Genomic DNA, 18,566 nt, shown 5'->3' with positions numbered 1-18,566 from the left:
CCCGCATCCTTAACCACCAGCATGGCCAAGGAGGAGCACTGGGGCCAGGCAAGGAGGAGGAAGGTCTCCTGTGGGGTGTGGGAAGGGGCTCTCCCTCACTGCAGCCCCAGCCCCACACAGGAGATGCTCTGGCTCAGCTCTGCCCCAGCCACCACAACCCTGGGTACCCCCCCAAGCAGGAACAGACCTTTCCCCACATCCCCACCTCTCCCCAGGAGATTTGCTCCCACCTCACCCCACAGCTGGTCGGCAGCACCAGGAAAGAGCTGCTGAAGCGCTCTGAGCCCCTGCAAGGCTGTTGGAAAAGGGCAGCACCCTCAGGAGAGCAGCTGCTGCCCTGTGGTTGGGCAGTCGGGGTGGGGGGTGTCCCACCTCTGCTCCCCCACCCCTCTACCGCACAGGGAGCCAGCAGGGAAGGTAACAGGGCTCGGGGATGCCACAGCCACGGCAGTGAAAAACAAAGGGAACACCTCAGGGGAAACCAGGAGCCAGGGCACCACTTGCATCTGTTTTAGAAATTACTTTATTGCACTAAAAAGGGGAAGTAATCTGTAAATAAACATTCCATTCATGTATTAATATATTATTTTTTTTTCCACTCCAAAAATGCATCATTAAATCCAGCCACAGAAATATCAAAGCAGGAACAGTAGAAAAGAGCTACAGGGGAGGAAAGACGCAGCCAGGCCACAATCCTGGCTCCCACATCACCCACCCACTCAGCACAGGAGCAGGGCTCACAGCAGCATGTCCCAGGGCTCAGCAGGTGGCCACATGCCACTTGGCTCCAGCAAGGCAGCCCTAGGACAGGCCAGGGTGGGGGGGACAGACAGCACAAGCCCCCAGGCCCTTGGGTCTCCCCCCACCCACCCACCCCCCGGGGCCAGCCCCAAGCCAAGGAGCAGCCTGGGACCCTGCTCTCAGTATCCCCCTTCCGCAAAGGCACACAGCTTTGCCATGGGGGATGTGTCACCCCCCAACCCTCTCACAGAGCACCAAAATCTTTGCCCAGCTCCTGTTCCCCCTCCCCTTGGCAGCCTGCTGGGTCCCCCTCACCCCAGCAGTGCTGGGGTCCCAGTGGTCCCTTGCAGGCAGAGCACCCCAGCGAGCAGGGGGTGCTGGCAAGGGGCACACAGGGCTGTGGGGCAGCAGCCAGCTGTGTAGTGTCCCCTTCCTGCCCCAGGTCTGCTCAGGGGCAGGATGTTTGCCCCCAGCCCAGGGATGTGACCCATCTCCCCCTCTGCAGAGCCCCCATCTGCCCCCCCTCACCCCAAGCGAGCCTGGGCACTCGGGGGCTGGGGAGCGCCCCTCATGTTGGCTCCTGGGGGAGCGGTGGGAAGCCTCAGGTGGGACACCCCCCCACCCCACCCCCCAGAAGGAGGGACGTGTCTGCTCCTTTACATCCTGCACAGTTTGGTTTCAGCCACAAGCTCAAACAAACAGCCACGATCACCCCAAATCCCCCCGACATGCAAACACCACACTATCAGAACCATGCCTCGTGTACCTGAAACATATTTACAGACAGAAGTAAAACACGCTGGGAAAGATCAGCCTCAGATATAAATAGCCAACACTGAAATGTGCCATCTGTTGCAAAGGACAAGGAAGGAACATCAACTGCCACCGACAGAGGTTAACACAGAGGGACACGTGTGTGCGTGTGTGTCCACGCGTGCTGCAACAGGCAGGGACAGGAGCGCTGCGAATTCTGCTCCCTTCCATGGAAACATGCAGAGCCCGATGCAATGGGTAACACCACACCGAACAACAACAAGGTTTATCCACCCGCAGAAGTGCCCTGGCCGGCATCTCTCCCCCGCTCCCAGTGCCTCCGGCCGGTCAGCCAGGATGGCAGGGAGGGATGGGAAGGGGTAAGAGCATCTCGCTCCCTGGCAAAGGGAAACTGCTGAGCCAGGGACTGGGGGAGCTGGGTCTCGCTGGGCACAGGGGCTTCGTAGCCCCACAGGAGATGTCCCTCCTGCCTGGCGGGAGCAGCCGCTCACAATCCCGAGGCCCCACAGGTGAGGGAGGGCAGAGGGTAGGGGAGCCTCAGGCTTCCCCCCTGCCCAGGGACACCCGGGGATGTCCCCAGTACCAGCCAGACTGCCAGCACTCAGGGAGAGCTACTCCTGCCACCTTGGCTTTTGTCAGCAAGCACGGCTGCTGGGACACTGCCCAGGGCCACCTATGTGCCCAGGGCGAGGGGTGCCAGGCCCCGTCCCCCCCCATGGCAGTGCCAGCCCCCAGCATCTCTGTCCTGCAGGCAGGGGACAGGCAGTCTCCTGGATTTGGTCAAACCCAAAGCCCCTGAAGCTCCATGAGCTGTTTCCCTCTGGGGATCAGCAACAGGGGACACTGCTGGTGGGAGCAGCAAGGGTGCCCTGGGAGGCTGTGGGTGTCAGACCAAGCATCTGTGCACATCTGCACAGTTCCACAGAGCTGGGAAGAGTCCAGGAAAGGTACAAAACCCACAAACCTGACTCATCCCTGACGGTGACCTCCCTTGGCCCCCTCTCGGGTCACCTCTGCAGTATTTTCTCTGCGGTTTCCAAGACTAGAAACTTGTCTTTTAAGTTAAAGCTCAAATAGATGCTATCACCTGACTCCAGGAGCTGGGGCTTTGAGAGAGGTGGCAGTAAGTATGCTACAGAGATCTACCCACCTCCAACCTTCATGCTGGCCAGCTGGAGACCATGGGCACCAGGGAGGGAAGAGCCCAGCAGGTGACACACATCCTTCCCAGCAGAGATGGGGCTGGTGGCTCCCTGCTTCCTGATGGGCTCCAGGAGACCCAGCCCCAGGAGGAAGCAGAGGGGAAAGGCTGTGGCTGCCGGCCCTGCTGTGGGAGGGCTGCTGGCAGCACCGCTCCTGGGGACCGCCACACTGCGCCACAGCCCCATCCCTCCTCCAAGGGGCCCTTCCAAACCCTCCTCCAGTGGGGCTGGGGGACAGGGCCAGCCTCCCTGCCTCGCCCCAGCCCCACAGGCAGGCAGGCTCCCTCGGGGGCTGGCAGCAAGCACCTACAGGCAGGACAGGAGGGTGGTGAGTGGCAGCTCCTTCTCCCCCAGCAGCACGTCCCGCTTAAGGCTGCTGCCCTTGTTGACCACCTTGAGCTTCAGGGACATCTTCCTGGCATGGCCGGGGCCCAGCCCGTCAAAGAAGAAGTCCTCGTTGAAGATGGGGTTGCGGCTGTTCTTGACGATGGTGCTGCGCTGCTTCTGCAGCTTCCCGGGGTTGAGGCACAGCGAGACACAGCAGTTGATGCTGCGCACGTCGAAGAGGGCATCGTAGAGGTCCTCAGCAGAGACAAGCCGCACACGCAGCCGGGCGTTGGAGGGGTCGTACTCAGCAGCCAGGCGCAGGCTCCCACCCCGGCTGAGCCGCAGGCTGTGCTCCCGGTCACGGCCGGGCGGCAGGTCCAGGGGCAGCAGGGCAGTGGGCGGCTGCCCCCCAGCCGGGGCACTCCTGGCGCGGCGCTGGGCGCTGGGGCTGGTGTCAGCTGAGCTGTCATCAGTGGACAGGGAGCTGTTACGGGCCACCGAGTGCTTCAGCTTGATGACCTTGGACTGGCTTTCCTGGCTGAAGATCTTCAGCAGGGAGACCGAGCGGGAGAGCAGCGGGGAGCCGAAGGGCGAGGACTCGGCCGAGGAGCACGTGTCGCTCTCGCCACCGCTGAAGTAGCGACTGGGGTGCATGAGGGCTGCGCCCAGGTCGGTGGGTGCCCGAGGGCCACTCTCACCATTGAGCTTGGCTCTACGCTGGGTGCTGGGCGAGGTGGCCGGCGAGGGGCAGAGGCTGCTGTGCTCACTGTGGAAGAGTGACTCTTTGCGCCGCGTGTGGGGGCTCTCCACCAGCGTGGCGAAGCCGTAGGAGGTCTGTGCCTTGGGCACGTAGGGCAGTGACATGGCCGTCTGCGCCTGCGGGTCCACGTTGGTGCCGAAGGCCCCCTCGGCCGTCCAGTCCTCGGCACTCTCGATCTGGATGATGTGCCGGCCGGCGGCCCGGGACCGTGACCGGCTGGATGGCCGGGGGCTGCGCGGGGACTTGCGTCTGGCCAGGTCCTGCTCCGAGGCAGAGGGGCCCAGGGTGGGCGCTGGGGGGGTCTCAGAGCCCTCGGCCTCAGCAGGTGCCGCGCTCAGCTTGGGCGGGATGAAGAAGTCAGGGATCTTGTCGGGGGTGAGGACGTTACTGTAGCGGGACCCCCGCGGGGAGTCCTCAGAGCCCCGGGACCCGCCGTTCTCCGCCACGCCGCGCAGCCGCTCCAGGAGCCACATCTTGCCGCCGGGTGTGGGGCTGGAAAAGACCCGAGGGGCAACGCTGTCACCGGGGCCGGGTACCAGCAGCCCGGAGCCGTTAGCCTGGGGGGCGACCGGCAGCACCGAGAGACCGGGACCCGCCAGCCCAGGGGGAATGTGGACAAGGATGGGAGGGACCCGGCCGCGCCGAGGGGCACCGGGACCCGCCAGCCCAGGGGAGCGGAGGGGGGGGGGGGGGGACCGGCCGCGCCGAAGGGCACCGGGACCCACCAGCCCGGGGGACGGTGGACATGGCGGGGACCGGCCGCGCCGAGTGGCACCGGGACCCGAGGGACACGGCACCGCCGGCCCCAGCGATGGGACGGGGCGGCCGCGGCTCACGGGGAGCCGCTGCCAGACGCGACGCGACGCCCGGACCGACCGAGGGAGGGACCGACCGGCGCCGCCGCGAGCGGGAAGTTGCCGAGAGCCGCCGCACCTGAAGCGGAGCCGCCGCCGCCGCCGCAGCCCGGGCGGGGCGGGCGCGGACGCGCTTTTATACGGCGGCGGCGGCGGCGGCGGCCCCGCTCCTTCCCCGCGCCGCCGCCGTAATCCTCCGAGCGCGGCGCCCCCGCATTTCCCCGCGCCGCGCCCACCGGGACCGGGATCGGGACCGGGATCGGGACCGGGATCGGGACCGGGATCGGGACCGGGATCGGGATCGGGACCGGGACCGGGACCGGGACGCTGATGCTCGGGGGGTGCGGGGCCGCGGGACGCCCGGCCGGCCTGCCCACGGGAGCGCCGGGGCTGGGCTGGGACTGGGGACAGGGGGCCGGGGGCTGGGGTGCAGCAGCCCCGTGTCCCCCCCTCCGGAGTCCTCCCGCCCTAAGCGCTACCGGGGGTCGATGCCGGCGGGGCCGAGCCGCCCCCCCCGCCCCGGCGGGGCTCATCGAAGCGCTGGACAAAGCCAGCAGCTCTCAGGGCGGCTCGGGGCTCAAGGGCTCGCTGAGCGCCTGGAGTGGTTTAACACCGAGCCTGGAGGAGTCGGGGGAGGCAGTGCCACATGGCATGCATCTCGCCAGCACCCGCTGGGGCAGGATACGGCCCGGGTGGTGCTGGGGACACCGGTGGAAAACCATCAGGAACATCCATGGGGCATCACTGCGGGCCCCCAGTGTGGCAGGGGAGGGACAGGAGGCTCAAATCCAGGTGATCGACCTCAGCCCAGGTACCGGGTGCGTTTATAGCCTCGGGGACAGGGATGCACCGTGGCACGGACCGGGGCCTGGCTGCTGCCCTGTGGATGCCGGCCGGCTGCAGGGATGGCATCGTCATCCCACAGCGGTGCGCGGCTGTGAAGAATGGCTGGGAAGGAGAGCCTGGCGTGGTGGGCTCCTGCTGCGGGGGCTGCTGCAGCCAGGCAGCGACTGCCAGAGGTGGGAGGTCTCGCCTCCCTCCGCATCCTGACTCCGAGCTGATAAAAAACCGAGATAGCCAGCCCTGCCGAGCCCGAGTGAGGGCCAGCAGCCAGCTCTGCCTGCACCTGGGAAAGCTGGCAGGGGCGAAGGTCCCCAGGGCCTGGGGGAACAACCCCCCTCCCTCTCTGGAAGTGAATTGCCCTCCCCTCTCCCTGCACCCGCTGGTTTCACCACATGCCCTCCACCTCCCGTGCCCAGGCCTCCCCCAGCAGCGAGTGGGTGGCCCTGGCAGGGTGAGCGCTCTGGGTTATGGACTTGCTTGGGGTGTTGCTCTGCCTGGGAGCAGTGGCTCAGCCCAACTGCAGACCCTTAGCAAGAGTGAGCCCCTTGCACAGTTGCCCCTCACTGGCACGGGACCAGACCTGGGGGAAGGTGCTGGGACCCTCTGAATGGGGCATGTGGGGAGCAGGAACCAGCCAGGACCTGGAGGGGTCTGGGCAGGAATGTCTGGGGCTGTGGCGGGGAATGGGGATGGTGGTGGCCCGGCTGGACCCTGGGCTCTGCACTGCAGTCCTCAGTCCCACCAGGAAGAAGAGGGCAGATGGAGCCCAGGAGAGGAGGATGAGGCTGACAGGAAGGGGAGGCTGGTGAACAAAAGCTTGGTGTTTGCTTTTCCTCCACCCTGCACAACGGTGAGTAAACAAGGTGCAGCAATGGTTGCCGTTCTCTCGAGATAACAAAGGGAGCTGGAGCTGGGCCAGCCCTGCCTGCTCAGCTCGGGGCCAGGTCTCGGGGCAGAGGGAGCAGGGTGCTCGGAGCTGGCAGCTGCCTGCATCGAGCTTCTCTGGGTTCAGCTTGGGGCAGGACGTCCAGGTTTGAGGCAGGAGAGGAGCTACAGCGGTTGGGAGGAGAGACGGAGATCCTGGATGCCCCATTTCCCAGTGAAGGGATGGGATGGCAGGGGAAGACCCCGTGCTCATGGCCGGCGCTGGCACAGGTGCTCACATCTCAGGCACCTTGGGGACATGGGCTGTGCCGGGAGCATCCCTTCCCGGCCGTGCAGGCAGGGCCTGGCTCCAGCCCCACTGCTGGCACTGCGCTGCCACAGCCACGGTGTGCGGTGGGAGCTGCCAGACCCCAAGCAGAAATGGGCAGGGCCAGCAGAAAACCAGGTTTCCAGGGCCTCCAAAATGGGCTGTGGACCCTCGCTCAGTGCCCAGCAGTGTGGAGCCAGGAAGGGTGTCTTTGCTGGCCTCCCCCTTGTCCAGGGCTCTCTGTGGATCTGGGCAGCGTGCAATGCCGGGAGGGGACAGCTCTCAGGGCTCCAGGCAGAGTGACAGGGAGCGGGACAAGGGGTAGGCAAGATGGAGAGGGGTCCTTTGTGCTGGGCTGGAGGCTGCTGGAGGCTGCCGGAGGCGTGTGGTGCCTGGCATGGCCTGGGCATGGCACCGTGGGTGAGTGATGCCTGGCTGGGGACACTTGGCAGGGCTGGGGACACTTGGCAGGGCTGGGGATGCTGGCAGGGCTGGGGACACTTGGCAGGGCTGGGGATGGTGGCAGGGCTGGGGACGCTGGCAGGGCTGGGGACGCTGGCAGGGCTGGGGATGCTGGCAGGGCCGGGGACATTGGCAGGGCTGGGGACGGTGGCAGGGCTGGGCAGGGCTGGGGATGGTGGCAGGGTTGGGGATGGTGGCAGGGCTGGGGATGCTGGCAGGGTTGGGGACGTGGCTGGTGGAGCTGGCAGCGTGCTACCACCTGCTGGAAGCTGAGAAGGAGAGAACCCTGCGAGGGGAAGGGGCTGGTGCCAGGACCCCCGGGCTGGAACAGCCACCAGCAACACACGTGTCACTGCCCAGGTCACTCCACCATCGCCCAGCCTCGGGTGGCCCCCTCCTCCCTGCCCCCGCCCAGCAAGGACCAGTCCAGAGTCGAGTCGTGCTGGGGTGCAGAGCATATGGAAAGAAATCCAATTTCAGACAGGAGCACTCCCTGGTGCTCTGACTGCATTATTCATGTCCATGCTTAACTCAATCAAGGCCTCATATTTGTTTGAATTTTATTTTTTTTTTAAGAACACTGCTGTGCTGCTCCCAGCCCACCTCCCCCTTCGGGGTCCTGCCTTCATGCCAGGCGGCCATGGGGTGCTGCCCCACAGCGGGACCTTCTCAAGAAGGGTCACCAAGCCCCTGCAACACAACCCTACGACCTGGGGCTGGGGGGCCAGAGCCCCCTGCACCCCGTGGCCATTGGCACCGCACACCAGCCTCAACCAAAGTGGTTAAAGCCCTAAAATAAACACCCCGCCAGCCCTTCAGGCACCTCCTGGCAGAATCCCCGAGGCCGAGGGGCCACGCAAAGCCAGCAGCAGCCGGTGGAAGGCGTGGGTGTCGAAAGTCTGGGCTCTCACTGCCTTTTACTGCCTCTGCCATTGAGGGAACGGCGCAATTATCTTTGCAGATGCATTACTATATGACAAAAAATAGCAGCTGAGATGGAAGCGCCACGTCCCTGTAGGCATTCAACTATCAATGGAAAATTACACATTCATTACCGGGCTTTATTTAGGGGCTTATTTTATTCATTGACTCAGCCAGCACCCAGCCATCCCAGCAGCTCTGTCCCAGGAGGGGCCATCCCCAGTGAGGGCTGAGGGTGTCAGGGTGGTCCTGCTCTCCGAGGTGGGCGCTGGCGACAGCATCGGGACAGGCTGCCAGCACCCAGCTGGGGCAGGACCCCAGAGCCGGCCGCTGCCAGGGTCGGTGCTGGACCCACAGGGGGGCTGCTGCCCACCCAGTGCATGTGCCCGGCACTCGCAGCCCAGCCATGCTGCTGGGTTGGAAAGCCTCCCACCGCCGGGTGCCAGCAGCACCGGGCAGCCTTCTCCCACCTCTGCCAACTCCAGCCAAGCGCCTTTTCTACCTGCTGGCCGTGCAGCAGGGAGCCGTGGCCAGGTCCACCGTGGGGGTCTCACTCCGCTGGCTCTGGGCTGCTCAGTGCCCACCTGGCTGTGGCAGCAGCTGGCTCAGAGGTGGGTGGCTACATCCCACCCTGGGCAGCAGTGGGAGGTGAGCCTGCAGGCAGCTGGAGCAGGCAGGGCAGGGAGATGCTGGGTGTGAGGAGGGGATGCCGTGCAGGACCAGTGCTCTGGGGCCAAGCCCCGGGTGCTGCAGCCCCTGCGGAACGGGGCGGGGCGGGGAGGGGGGAGGGGGGAGATCCACGTGCAGAAGGGGGATAGGGTGACACAGTGGAGCAGAGACAAGCATGACCATTCAGGACAGGGCATGCTGCCACCACTAACATGGGACCAGCCAAGAACTGGTGGTGATGGAGATGCTGTCCCAGTCTCCTCTGCATCCCTGGCCCCCTCGAGCCCCTGGGCACAGGAGGCGGCAGCAGCCATGTCCCAGCACCGTGCTCAGGGGCAGCATGAACAACCCGGGCACCTTGTTCATTTCCAGGTTTAATTAGAAATGTATTCCAAACCACAAACCCACGCTGAGCGCTGGACACACTGGAGAAGGGGCCGTGTATGCCATAAAAACCTGGCAAAGCCCCAAGCCAGCCAAGGGGGTCACCAGGGACCGTGGGATGCCTCTCCTCCTGCATCCCCAGCCTTGAAAGCCAGTGCCGGTAGCTCGTCCCTGCCCTGCGCCTTCCCTGCAGCAGCTTCTTCATAGCCCCAGCCTGGGGAGGGCTGTGGGGGCTCGGGGCCGCCGGGAGCCTCAAGTGGCAGCCGCTCCTGGGGAGAATCCAGCTGGAAGTGCGGAATCAACAAGGACATCCAGCAGCACCGGCCTCCAGGAGCCATTTGTGCCCAGCCCCATCGGCAGAACCAAGCCACCACTGACGGGGCGCCCCCATGGATAGGGGCACCCCCCAAACGTAGACAGGAGAGAGTGAGGCAGGGAGTTGGGTCCTGAGTAGCAGCTCTGGGCAAGAGGCACAGCTCTGTGGGCAAGGGGCTGGTCCCCTCACTGCCCCTCATATACCTGTGCACGCACGCAGACATGCACACACACACACACACGCACATGGATACACACATATGCACACGGATACACACACACGCCAAGCCTGCTTGCCCCATCTCACTCTGAGAGCCCTGGGACAAGGCTCCTGGCACTGGTCCCAACCCCCTTTGCTCCACCATCATCCAGAGACCAATTCTTGGCATCAGGATGGAGCTGGAACCAGCACCGGGGGCAGCAGCACCAGGTGGACAGTGCTGGCAGGGGGGCTGGCAGTACCAGTGGCTGGGTGCACACAGCCCCATGCAGGCAGGGCCCCCAGGCAGGAGGGGGACAGTGCAGCCCCACAGGGATGCCCACCAAGGCCCCCTCCATCACTGGGGTGAGCTGGGGGCAGCCCCGGGCAGGAGCAGGCACTGCTGCCCGAGCTGGGTTTGGGCTCCATCCCTCTTGGCGAGGCTGCCCACCAGCTCCCACTCTGGCAGCACTTCACCTGCACGCGTGGAATAAACGTCTGTGTCCAGCTGGGCAAGGGGCCCCACGTGGACGATGGAGGGGAGGCAGCGGTGGAGAGGGGGGGCCTTCGGGGCCAGGGACCTGACACCCTGTTGGGGAGGGGGACAGGGAGCCTGACCCTGGGGTGTGGGGGGGGCTTTGCCTCCCCCAAAGGCCAGGCACAACTGCAAGAGGGCAGTGCAGATGGGCCCCAGCTTTGCCCCAGGGCTGGGGTGAGTGCGGTGCCAGGGGAGTGGGTTGGGGGCTCACGTACCCCCAGGCATCACTGCTTCCTCCGGACAACCTGGCGGAGGTGCAGCTCGCTCTCCGCGGCCACGATCGGCTGCTCATTCTGCCGGTGGTGGCTGATGAGGTGGCTGATGCTCTCAAACAGCACATCCTTGGTCCTCACCTGGGGGCCGGGGGGCACAGCGGTCCTGAGCCCAGGAGAGCTGCCTCCCGCACAGGATCCCCAGGCAGCCTCTGGTGCCTGCCCAGCCCGTCTCCTCCAGCACCCCTCTCCGCCTTGCCTTACCCCCGTCCCCCATCACCCAGCCTGCGCCCTGCCCTTACCACTCCCTCGGGATCCACCAGCAGCAGGTGCTTCGGCTGCCCGCTGTGCATGCCGGTCAGCACGTACTGCCCCGGGTTGGTGAGGCTGTCCCGCACCAGGAAGTCTCCATCCATCTGCAGGAGCCTCTCGGCATCCCGCCGGCTCATCTTCCCGTGGTACCACGGCTCCCGCCTGAGCTGCTCCTCCGTGGGGGCGATGGGGGCCTTCCGCGTGGGGGGGCTCGGCCACTGGTCCTCGATGGGGGGGCTGCTGCCGCCCCCTGCAATGCACTCGTGGAGCCTCAGGGCATCCTCGAAGGGCCCTGCAGGAGCCAGGGAGTGCAGAGCATCACCCCCCCGAGGCATGAAGCAGGGCTGGGGGGCAGCAGAGATGGGGCCAGGCCAAGCAGCGGCAGCAGGACCCAGGGTTACAGCCAGACCCAGCTCCGGGCTGGATCCCGCTGTGCCACAGCTGCCCTGGGCACCACACTGCCCCTGCGCCCAGGCATAGAGGGGACGGCGACCCCCTGTCTGGCACAGCTGCCCCCTCCACAGGGCCAGGCAGGTGGGATGTCCACCTGCAGCCCTGCCCTGAGCAAAGCCCCGCTGTCCCAGGAAGGTCCTGGCTCACAGCCCCCAGCGCTGGGGGCACGGCTCTGGGCTCAGCCAGCACAGGCACTGCCGGGGCTGCGGCACGCAGCTGGGCAGCCCACTGGCACAGCTTGGCCCCTCTGCAGCAGGCAGGTTCTGCGACAGACACCCCCCAGCACGGTGGCTTACTCATATCAAAGAGGTCCTTTTTGGGGCTCTCCTCCGGCACCCCGCGAGCTGCCGCCTCCGGCTCCCAGGCATCTAGGCTCTGCGTGTTCACATACATGTGCTCCTCGTAGTCCCGTGGCCCCAGGGGGTGGCCGTCCGCCTGCAGGTACCCATCGCAGGGCTGGCCTGCGAGGACCGGGCATCACTGCCGGCCCGGGCAGGGTAAAGCCACAGAGACCCCTGCCCACGGGTCCCGGGGTCCCCCCGACAGCAGTACCCACCCTGGCTCTCCAGCTCCCAGGGTGGCCCCGGCTGGCTGCTCTGGTCCCGCCTGGCTGCAAACCCACCCTGGGGAGATGAGACAGCGGAGGGTGTCAGGGGGGACCTGCCTGAGACCCCCAGAGCAGGGCCGGCAGCAGCCCCAGGGGCTCACCTGGCTGGGGGGGATGGAGCCGGATGGCTGAGTGCGGATGTGGCCCAGGACTGCGCCGTGCCGGAGCCGGGAATCGATTAGTCCCCCTGGGGGTGGCTCCTTCCCCGGGATGCTGTTGTAGTAATCGTGCTCAGATGCTTCTTCATCCTCCCCCCAGGCTGACTCCTCCGCACCCAGCGCCCTGCAGCAGGGACCGACGAGCTGGGGACACCCTGCCCAGCTCAGACCCCTCCCCATACCCGGTGGGGACGGGGGCTGCCAGACCTACCCCCAGCCAAGGGAGGTGCCCAGGACAGGGGGTGCAGGGCTACCATGGGGGCCCCCCCGCTCCCCTACCTGTCTGGGGGTACCACCGCTTTGGGGGGGCTGTGCAGGTACTGCTTGAAGCGCAGCTCGAAGGCCTGTCCCACCGTGCTGATGACGCTCTGCGCCAGCCCCTCGCAGCACTCCAGGATGTGGCAGGCTGCAGACAGACGGCTCGAGCGTTTCCCCACTGCCACCACCCTGCCAGGACCACCCCGAGCCGCCCCTTGTGCCCCCCACGAGGGACCCCTCCTCCAGCCCACCCCTCCTCTGCCACAGAGCTCCAAGGGCTAGATCACCTCTCTGGTTGATGGGGTCCTTGGCGACGTAGGCGACGTAGTCCGTGGTGTCCTGGGGGCACAGGGGGAGCTCAGGACCCGTATCCCGCTGCCGTGCGGGGAGCAGGGCTGGGAGCACGAGGGCGAGGGGACGGACTCGACCCCAGCCCCCCGTCCTGCCCCGGGACCAGGCTGCCCCACAGTTTGGCTCGGCCATAGGATGGGCAGCCCCTGTCCCCCCATCCCCTGAGGGACCACAGCCAGGGGAGGGCCAAGGTGCGTGTGCCTCACCGTGTCCCCACCAGAGGCAAAGGAGATGGATTGCATGTGGTGGTTGGCGATGATCTGTGGAGGGGACACGGCCCGTGGCAGGGGTTAGCGTGGGGGCCGACAGACCCCCTGTTCGCAGCAGGAGGTGGCAGGGCCACGTCCCTGGGGACAGCTCTCACCTGGCGTGTGGTGGGGATCATGAGGTTCAGCCCATCAACGGAGATGTTGACAGCGATGCTCATGCCAGCGAAGCGGAGGTTGCTCTTGCCCAGGATGGAGAAGAGGGCTTTGTTGGGAGCCTGACAGGGGGAGAGGACTGTGGGGCGATGCAACCCACCAGGACCAGGCTTCCTGGGGTGAAGGAGGGAAAGAGGGGTGCCCAAGACCCCAGGCTCTGCCCCATGAACCAGGCAGGGGCCCCCAGCACCCTGTCCCATGGCCCCAGCTCACCCCAGGAAGGAGACCTGGGAGGGCTGGGCTGGGTGGAAACTCACCTTCTTCTTCCAGATGCCCTTCACGCCCGGCACCGCCTCGTACAGTCTGTTGATGGCTTCCCTGCAAGCCACAGCCCCCAGCTGGCTTACTGCTGCAGACCCCCAGCCCCTTCCCAGCTGCTTTCCCCACCCATGGCTCTGCAGGGTCTGGGGGCATCAGCCCCCGCAGCCCGGGGTGCCGCAGCCTCCCCGCAGCGCTGCCCCACATCATGGCCCGTGGTACATAATCCTGGCCGGGGCCACCTCCCTTCTCCTCTTTCCACCCATCGATCTGCAGCAGTGCCCTTCGTCCGCGTCCCTGCGTGCAGGCTGGCTCCCGTGGGGCAGGGACCCCCAGAGCTTGGCGCCTTGCCCCCCCCTCTCGCAGGGACCCAGGGAGGGGGAGCACCCAGGGCCACTGGGAGCTCTGGGTGGCATTGGGGTGCGGGAGAGCAGGACCACAGGGCCGTACCTGGTGACCTGTGTCCGCGTGTTGAAGTCGAGGGACCTCATGGAGCGCAGCACCTCGATGCATCCCATGTACTGCGGGGGGGGGGTGGGGGGTGGGGGGTGTAGGGGGGACACACACGGTCAGAGCAGCCTCCCCCAGCCGCTGCCACCAGCGACGGAGAGGGGCCGGGGGGAGCCGGGTGTCAGGGTGAAGGGCCCCTTTCACGTCAGCTCCAGGGGTCACACAGCACCCTTTCGCCCCGCACCCCAAAATGCCCCATCGCACGCCCAGACCCCAGGCTGAGACCTGACAAACTCATCAGTGCACTGTGGGGGATGCCCCGGCCGCTGCTGGCTCCCGGGGCCAGACACCCCCCCCCCCCCCCCCCCCCAACCCTGCCCCATCCCGCTTCGGGGGACCGGACCGACCCCCCAGGACGTGCCGGGGCCGGACCACCGCACCGGGGCGAAGGGGTCACGGGTGCACCGGCCACCCCGGACCCCCCGCCCGGTTCCTCCGCCCGCCCCGCGGCAGAGCCTGCCCCGTAGGGGGGGACGGGACGCACACGCCACCCGCGGCGGGTCCCGCCGCGCCCCGGCCACGCGTGGGGCCGTGGGCTCCGCGCCCCCCGCGCCGGGCTCGGGACTTACCCGGACGATGTAGGAGACGCCGGGCCCCAGCACCCGCTCGTCGGGGTGCAGCCAGCCCTGCGCCGGTTTGCGGATGAAGCTGCCCTTGCGGCTCCACTCCTCCGCGCCGGGCCGCGCCGCCCCCCCCCGCGCCGCGCGCCCCGCCGCCCCCCGCGCGCGCCCGCCCGCCGGCCCCGAGCAGGGCGCGGCGCAGAGCGGCTCGCAGGCGCCCAGCACGGCGGCCAGCGCCGAGGGGGCCCCCGCGCCCCCCCCTCCCCCCCCCCGCCCCCCGGGCCCCCGCCAGCTCCCGGCCGGGGCCGCGGCCGAGGAAGCCGCCGGGGCCGGGGAACTTCCACTGCGGCATCCGCGGCAGCAGCGCGCAGAAGGTGGTCCCGGGCTCCGGCTCCTCGCCCGCCGCGGGGCACGGCCCGGGGGCTCCGCCGGTGGGCGCGGGGGCCGGCGACGGCATGGGGGCGGTCAGCGGCTCGTCGCGGAAGCGGTCATACTTGGGCTCCGGGAGCATGCCCGGGGCCGCTCCGCTCCGCTCCGCCGCTCCGCCGGCTCCCGCCCCCCGCCCGCTCCCCCGGGGCCGCGCCGCGCTGATGTCATGGTGCGAGCGCTCCGCCGCCCGCCCCGGCCCCCCCCCCCCCCGCGGCCGCCAGCGCATCTCCCGCCCCCCTCGGCCACCCCCCCCGCCGTTCTGGACCCGAGGCCGCCCCAGCATCCCCCGGCCGTCAGCACATCCCCCGGCTGCCCGGACCCCCCCGGCCGCTCCAGCGTCGCCCCAGCATCCCCCGGCTGCTCCAGCGTCCCCTCAGCATCCCCCCACTGCCCCAGCATCCCCCAGCCACCCCAGCATCCCCCACCTGCTGGACCCCCCTAGCTGCTCCAGCATCCCCCCAGCATCCCCCGGCCACTCCAGCATCCCCTGGCTGCCCCAGTATCACCCCAGCATCCCCGGCTGCCCCAGCGCCCCCTCAGCATCCCCCCGGCTGCCCCAGCATCCCCCAGCCACCCAGCATCCTCCACCTGCTGGAGTGCCCCTGGCTGCTCCAGCGTCCCCCCAGCACCCCCTGGCTGCTCCAGCATCTCCCCAGCATCCCCCAGCTGCTCCAGCATCCCCCCAGCACCCCCTGGCTGCTCCAGCATCCCCCCAGCATCCCCCAGCTGCTCCAGCATGCCCCCAGCATCCCCCAGCTGCTCCAGCATCCCCCCAGCATCCTCCAGCTGCCAGCACGTCCCCCAGCTCCCCAGGCTCCCCCTGCCACCCCAGCATTCCCCAGCTGCCCCAGCATCCCCCCCAGCATTCTCCAGCCACCTCAGTATCCCCTTGCTGCCTGAGCCGCCCGGCTGCCTCAGCATCACTCCAGCATCCCCCCAGCATCTCCTGGATGGCAGCACATCCCCTCAGCATCCCCCAACCGCCCCAGCATCCCCCAGCTGCCCAGGCCCCCCCCGGCCATCCCAGCATCCCCTCTCACCTCATCCCCCCAGCATCCCTCAGCTGCCTCAGCATCCCCCGGTTGCTCTGGCCCCTTAGCATCCCCTGGCTGCCTGGGCCCCTCCAGCTGCCCCAGCATCTCCCCACACCCACCAGCTACCTGCCCCCCCTGGCTGCCCCAGCATCCTCAGACCATCCGACACACACCCAGCAACCCCCAGCCACCCTGTGTGCCCCCCCAGGCTGTGCTGCTCCCCCCAAGTCACCAATAGGAGCTGCAGGGAGGTGGCAGTGGAAGCCTCAAAAAGGATTTGGGGACAGCAGGGGACGAGGCTGGCTGGACCCTCCCTTGCACAGCTCAGGGTGCCTGTGCTGGCCAACAGCCCCCTGGGCACGGCCCTGCGGGCCCCCCCCCCCCCATCCATGTGCCCCCACAAACATGGCCCGTGGGGATGGAGCCACTTGCGCCTGCCCTGCGCCCTGACCCAAAGCCACTCGCTGTGGCCCCCAGCTGAGCCAGAGCCCCCCAGGGTTGCACCCACCCTGTGGGCTCCCTCCTTCACCACAGGTGTTGCAGGGTTCAGGGGCTTGGGGGGGCAGAGGAGCAGGGGAGGGCGATGGCCTTCCCCCAGGAGCCATGCGGCTGATGCACAGGCTGCTCCCCGCTCATGCTTTGCAATTAGCTGGAGTGGCTTCTGGAAAGGGCCAGCAGCCCCTGGCTGCTGCCCTCGCCCGCAGCGGGGACATTTTCTGCTCTTCCCACGTCTTCATCACTGGGAAGCGCTTGCAGAGAGCAGGGGACTGGCAGGGAGGTGGGGGGGTGGGAGGCTCTGCCAGGCTTCGCTGCGCAACAGGGCTGCCCTGGTCCTGTGCCTCCCAGCCCAGCGGTCTCGTTTGCTCTGATTTCATCTGCCTCCAAAGCCAGGCCTGGCTCCTGGTTGTTTATATCTGTCTGGAGAGCTCAGGCAGTAAAAAGCACAATCATTTTCTTGCTTCTCTGCCAGTATCTGCAGCAAGCAGGGGGAAAAAAAAAACCAGCCTTAAAGGGACTTTCTGACCTCAATCAAGCAACTCACCCTTCCTCCAGCCCTGGGGCTGCTGCTTTTTTTCCAGCAGCTCAAAGGAATCAGAGCTCCTGGTGAGCCTGGCACTGACCCACAGCATCCTGCTCACCCCAGGGCTCAGCAGGGCTGGGCTGTCGCGTCCCCCCGGTGCCAGGTGGGCACTGGGCTGACCTGGGCAGAGCTGGGGACTCCTACCGGGGTTTCCTGCTGGTGTGCCCGGATCGAGCGCAGGCGGAGGGTACAAGCCCCATCCTGGTGAGGTGGTGGGGCGATGCTCCAGCATGGCTCACACCAGCTGCCCTGCATGGCCCTGGCCCACCTGGGGACCAAGCCTGGAGCTGCCTCTGCCTTTCAAGCTCACTCTCTGCTCTGGCATTTCCAGGGCTTTCCACAGATGCTGATCCCCAACACCCCCCCCCCCCCCCCAACCCTGCAGCCTGGCTTGGCGCAGAGGGGTGAGGGGGCCCACCACCAAAACCCACCCCTGCCCCATGGTGGGCCCTACAGCTGCTCTGCCGTGCCGGTACCCTGGGGACCCTCGCCTTTCCCCAGCCCACCCCAGCCCTGCACCCCTCCAGCGCCAAAGTGGCCGTAATGCCGGGGCTCCGTCCCTGCGGTGCCGGCATCACGGGCTCCATGCAGAGCAAACGCGCCTGGCTCCAGCTTCCCGAGGAGCCTCCTTGACCGGGTGGAAACGGCCCTGTGCTCCGTGCTCCTGCCTGTGGAGGCCATGCTGCCGGCCAGGAGCTCTCCCCCCACGCGAATCGGCACAAACAAAACCGGAGCCTCCCCAGAGGTCAGCCGTGCCCTGGGCAACGTGTGGCCGCCTTTGTCTTGCCTTCTCCTCGCTGTCTCCTGCTCCCTGGCAGGTGATGGGGTGAAAGCCAGTAATTGCTCTAAGTGCAATCAATAAATCAAGGTAATAGAATTACATTTGCTGTTGCCATATTGGGAACCACTTCTCTGCTCTCTCCTCTCTCCACCCTCTTTGCTTTTGTTTTTACACTGCTGCAGAGCACTGGAATGAGCCAGGCTCCTCTCCATGCTCTCAAGGCGGCTCCAGCAAGTCCCTGCCTGGCATGGGCAGCTCTGGGTGCACATTCCCGGGGTCTGGGGGTCTGGGCACCGGATCCCCATGGAGGTCATGGGCATTTTACCCAGTGCCATGGGCAGAGGGCTCCAGGGACCATGGGCATCCTGCCGCATGGGAACAGGACTGGGCACCCCATGGCATGGGGATGGGACCTGGCCCTCTATGGCGTGGGGATGGGACCGGGCATCCCGCAGCATATGGATGAGACCCAGCACCCTGCAGCATCAGGATGGGACCTGGCACCTCGCAGCATGGGGACGGGAGGGAAGCCAGGCACAGAGCAGCAGCCCCCACCGGCACTACACCCACCGCAGCAGCGTGTTTGCCAGCAGCCCTGGGGAGATGGAGCCACTTTCCTCTCCTGCACAAGTCTCTGGTGGCTGGGGGATTATTTTCATCTCATTTGCAGCCTGTCTCAGGCTCTGGAGAGTTAGCTTCATGTCAAGGGCTTTCCCCCGGCTGCTTTTAATCATTACTTAAAGGAAAGCCTCCATGAACAAAGGCTGGATTGCAGCCTCGGGCGTTCCACGGGCAGGGGGGACCCTCACAGCATCTCATTGCCGCACTGCTCTGCAGGGCAGCATCCTGCCCCACTGTGAGATCCCTCCAGGCCCTCCTGGTCACCCCACCAGTCACCGTGGGCTGTGCACACTGCTTGGTGCCCCCACAAACCCATAGACTGAGCGATGCTGCTGGTG

At 66.9% G+C, this 18,566-nt stretch overlaps 2 protein-coding genes across 2 annotated transcripts; both read right to left on the bottom strand.

The window, feature by feature from the left end:
* Positions 1–2,548: 2,548 nt before the first annotated feature.
* On the bottom strand, positions 2,549–4,288 carry C2CD4C (C2 calcium dependent domain containing 4C). Its single transcript, XM_005444396.3, has one exon. The coding sequence runs from the start codon at positions 4,275–4,277 to the stop codon at positions 3,024–3,026; it is 1,254 nt and encodes a 417-aa protein (XP_005444453.2). The 5' UTR covers positions 4,278–4,288; the 3' UTR covers positions 2,549–3,023.
* A 4,815-nt stretch (positions 4,289–9,103) lies between these two features.
* On the bottom strand, positions 9,104–14,893 carry SHC2 (SHC adaptor protein 2). The gene is given in 13 exon segments (XM_055709939.1): positions 9,104–10,534; positions 10,696–10,997; positions 11,455–11,619; positions 11,715–11,781; positions 11,867–12,047; positions 12,203–12,329; positions 12,469–12,520; positions 12,739–12,792; positions 12,897–13,016; positions 13,212–13,272; positions 13,663–13,733; positions 14,292–14,544; positions 14,546–14,893. Coding segments are annotated over 13 exon segments (1,830 nt in total). The 5' UTR covers positions 14,794–14,893; the 3' UTR covers positions 9,104–10,405.
* Positions 14,894–18,566: the final 3,673 nt, after the last annotated feature.

The sequence above is a fragment of the Falco cherrug genome, chromosome 4 (genome assembly GCF_023634085.1).
Source record: "Falco cherrug isolate bFalChe1 chromosome 4, bFalChe1.pri, whole genome shotgun sequence".
NCBI classification, from domain to species: Eukaryota; Metazoa; Chordata; class Aves; order Falconiformes; family Falconidae; genus Falco; species Falco cherrug.
Note: the sequence above shows the minus strand (reverse complement) of the source record. Positions and strands in the feature narration are given on the sequence as shown.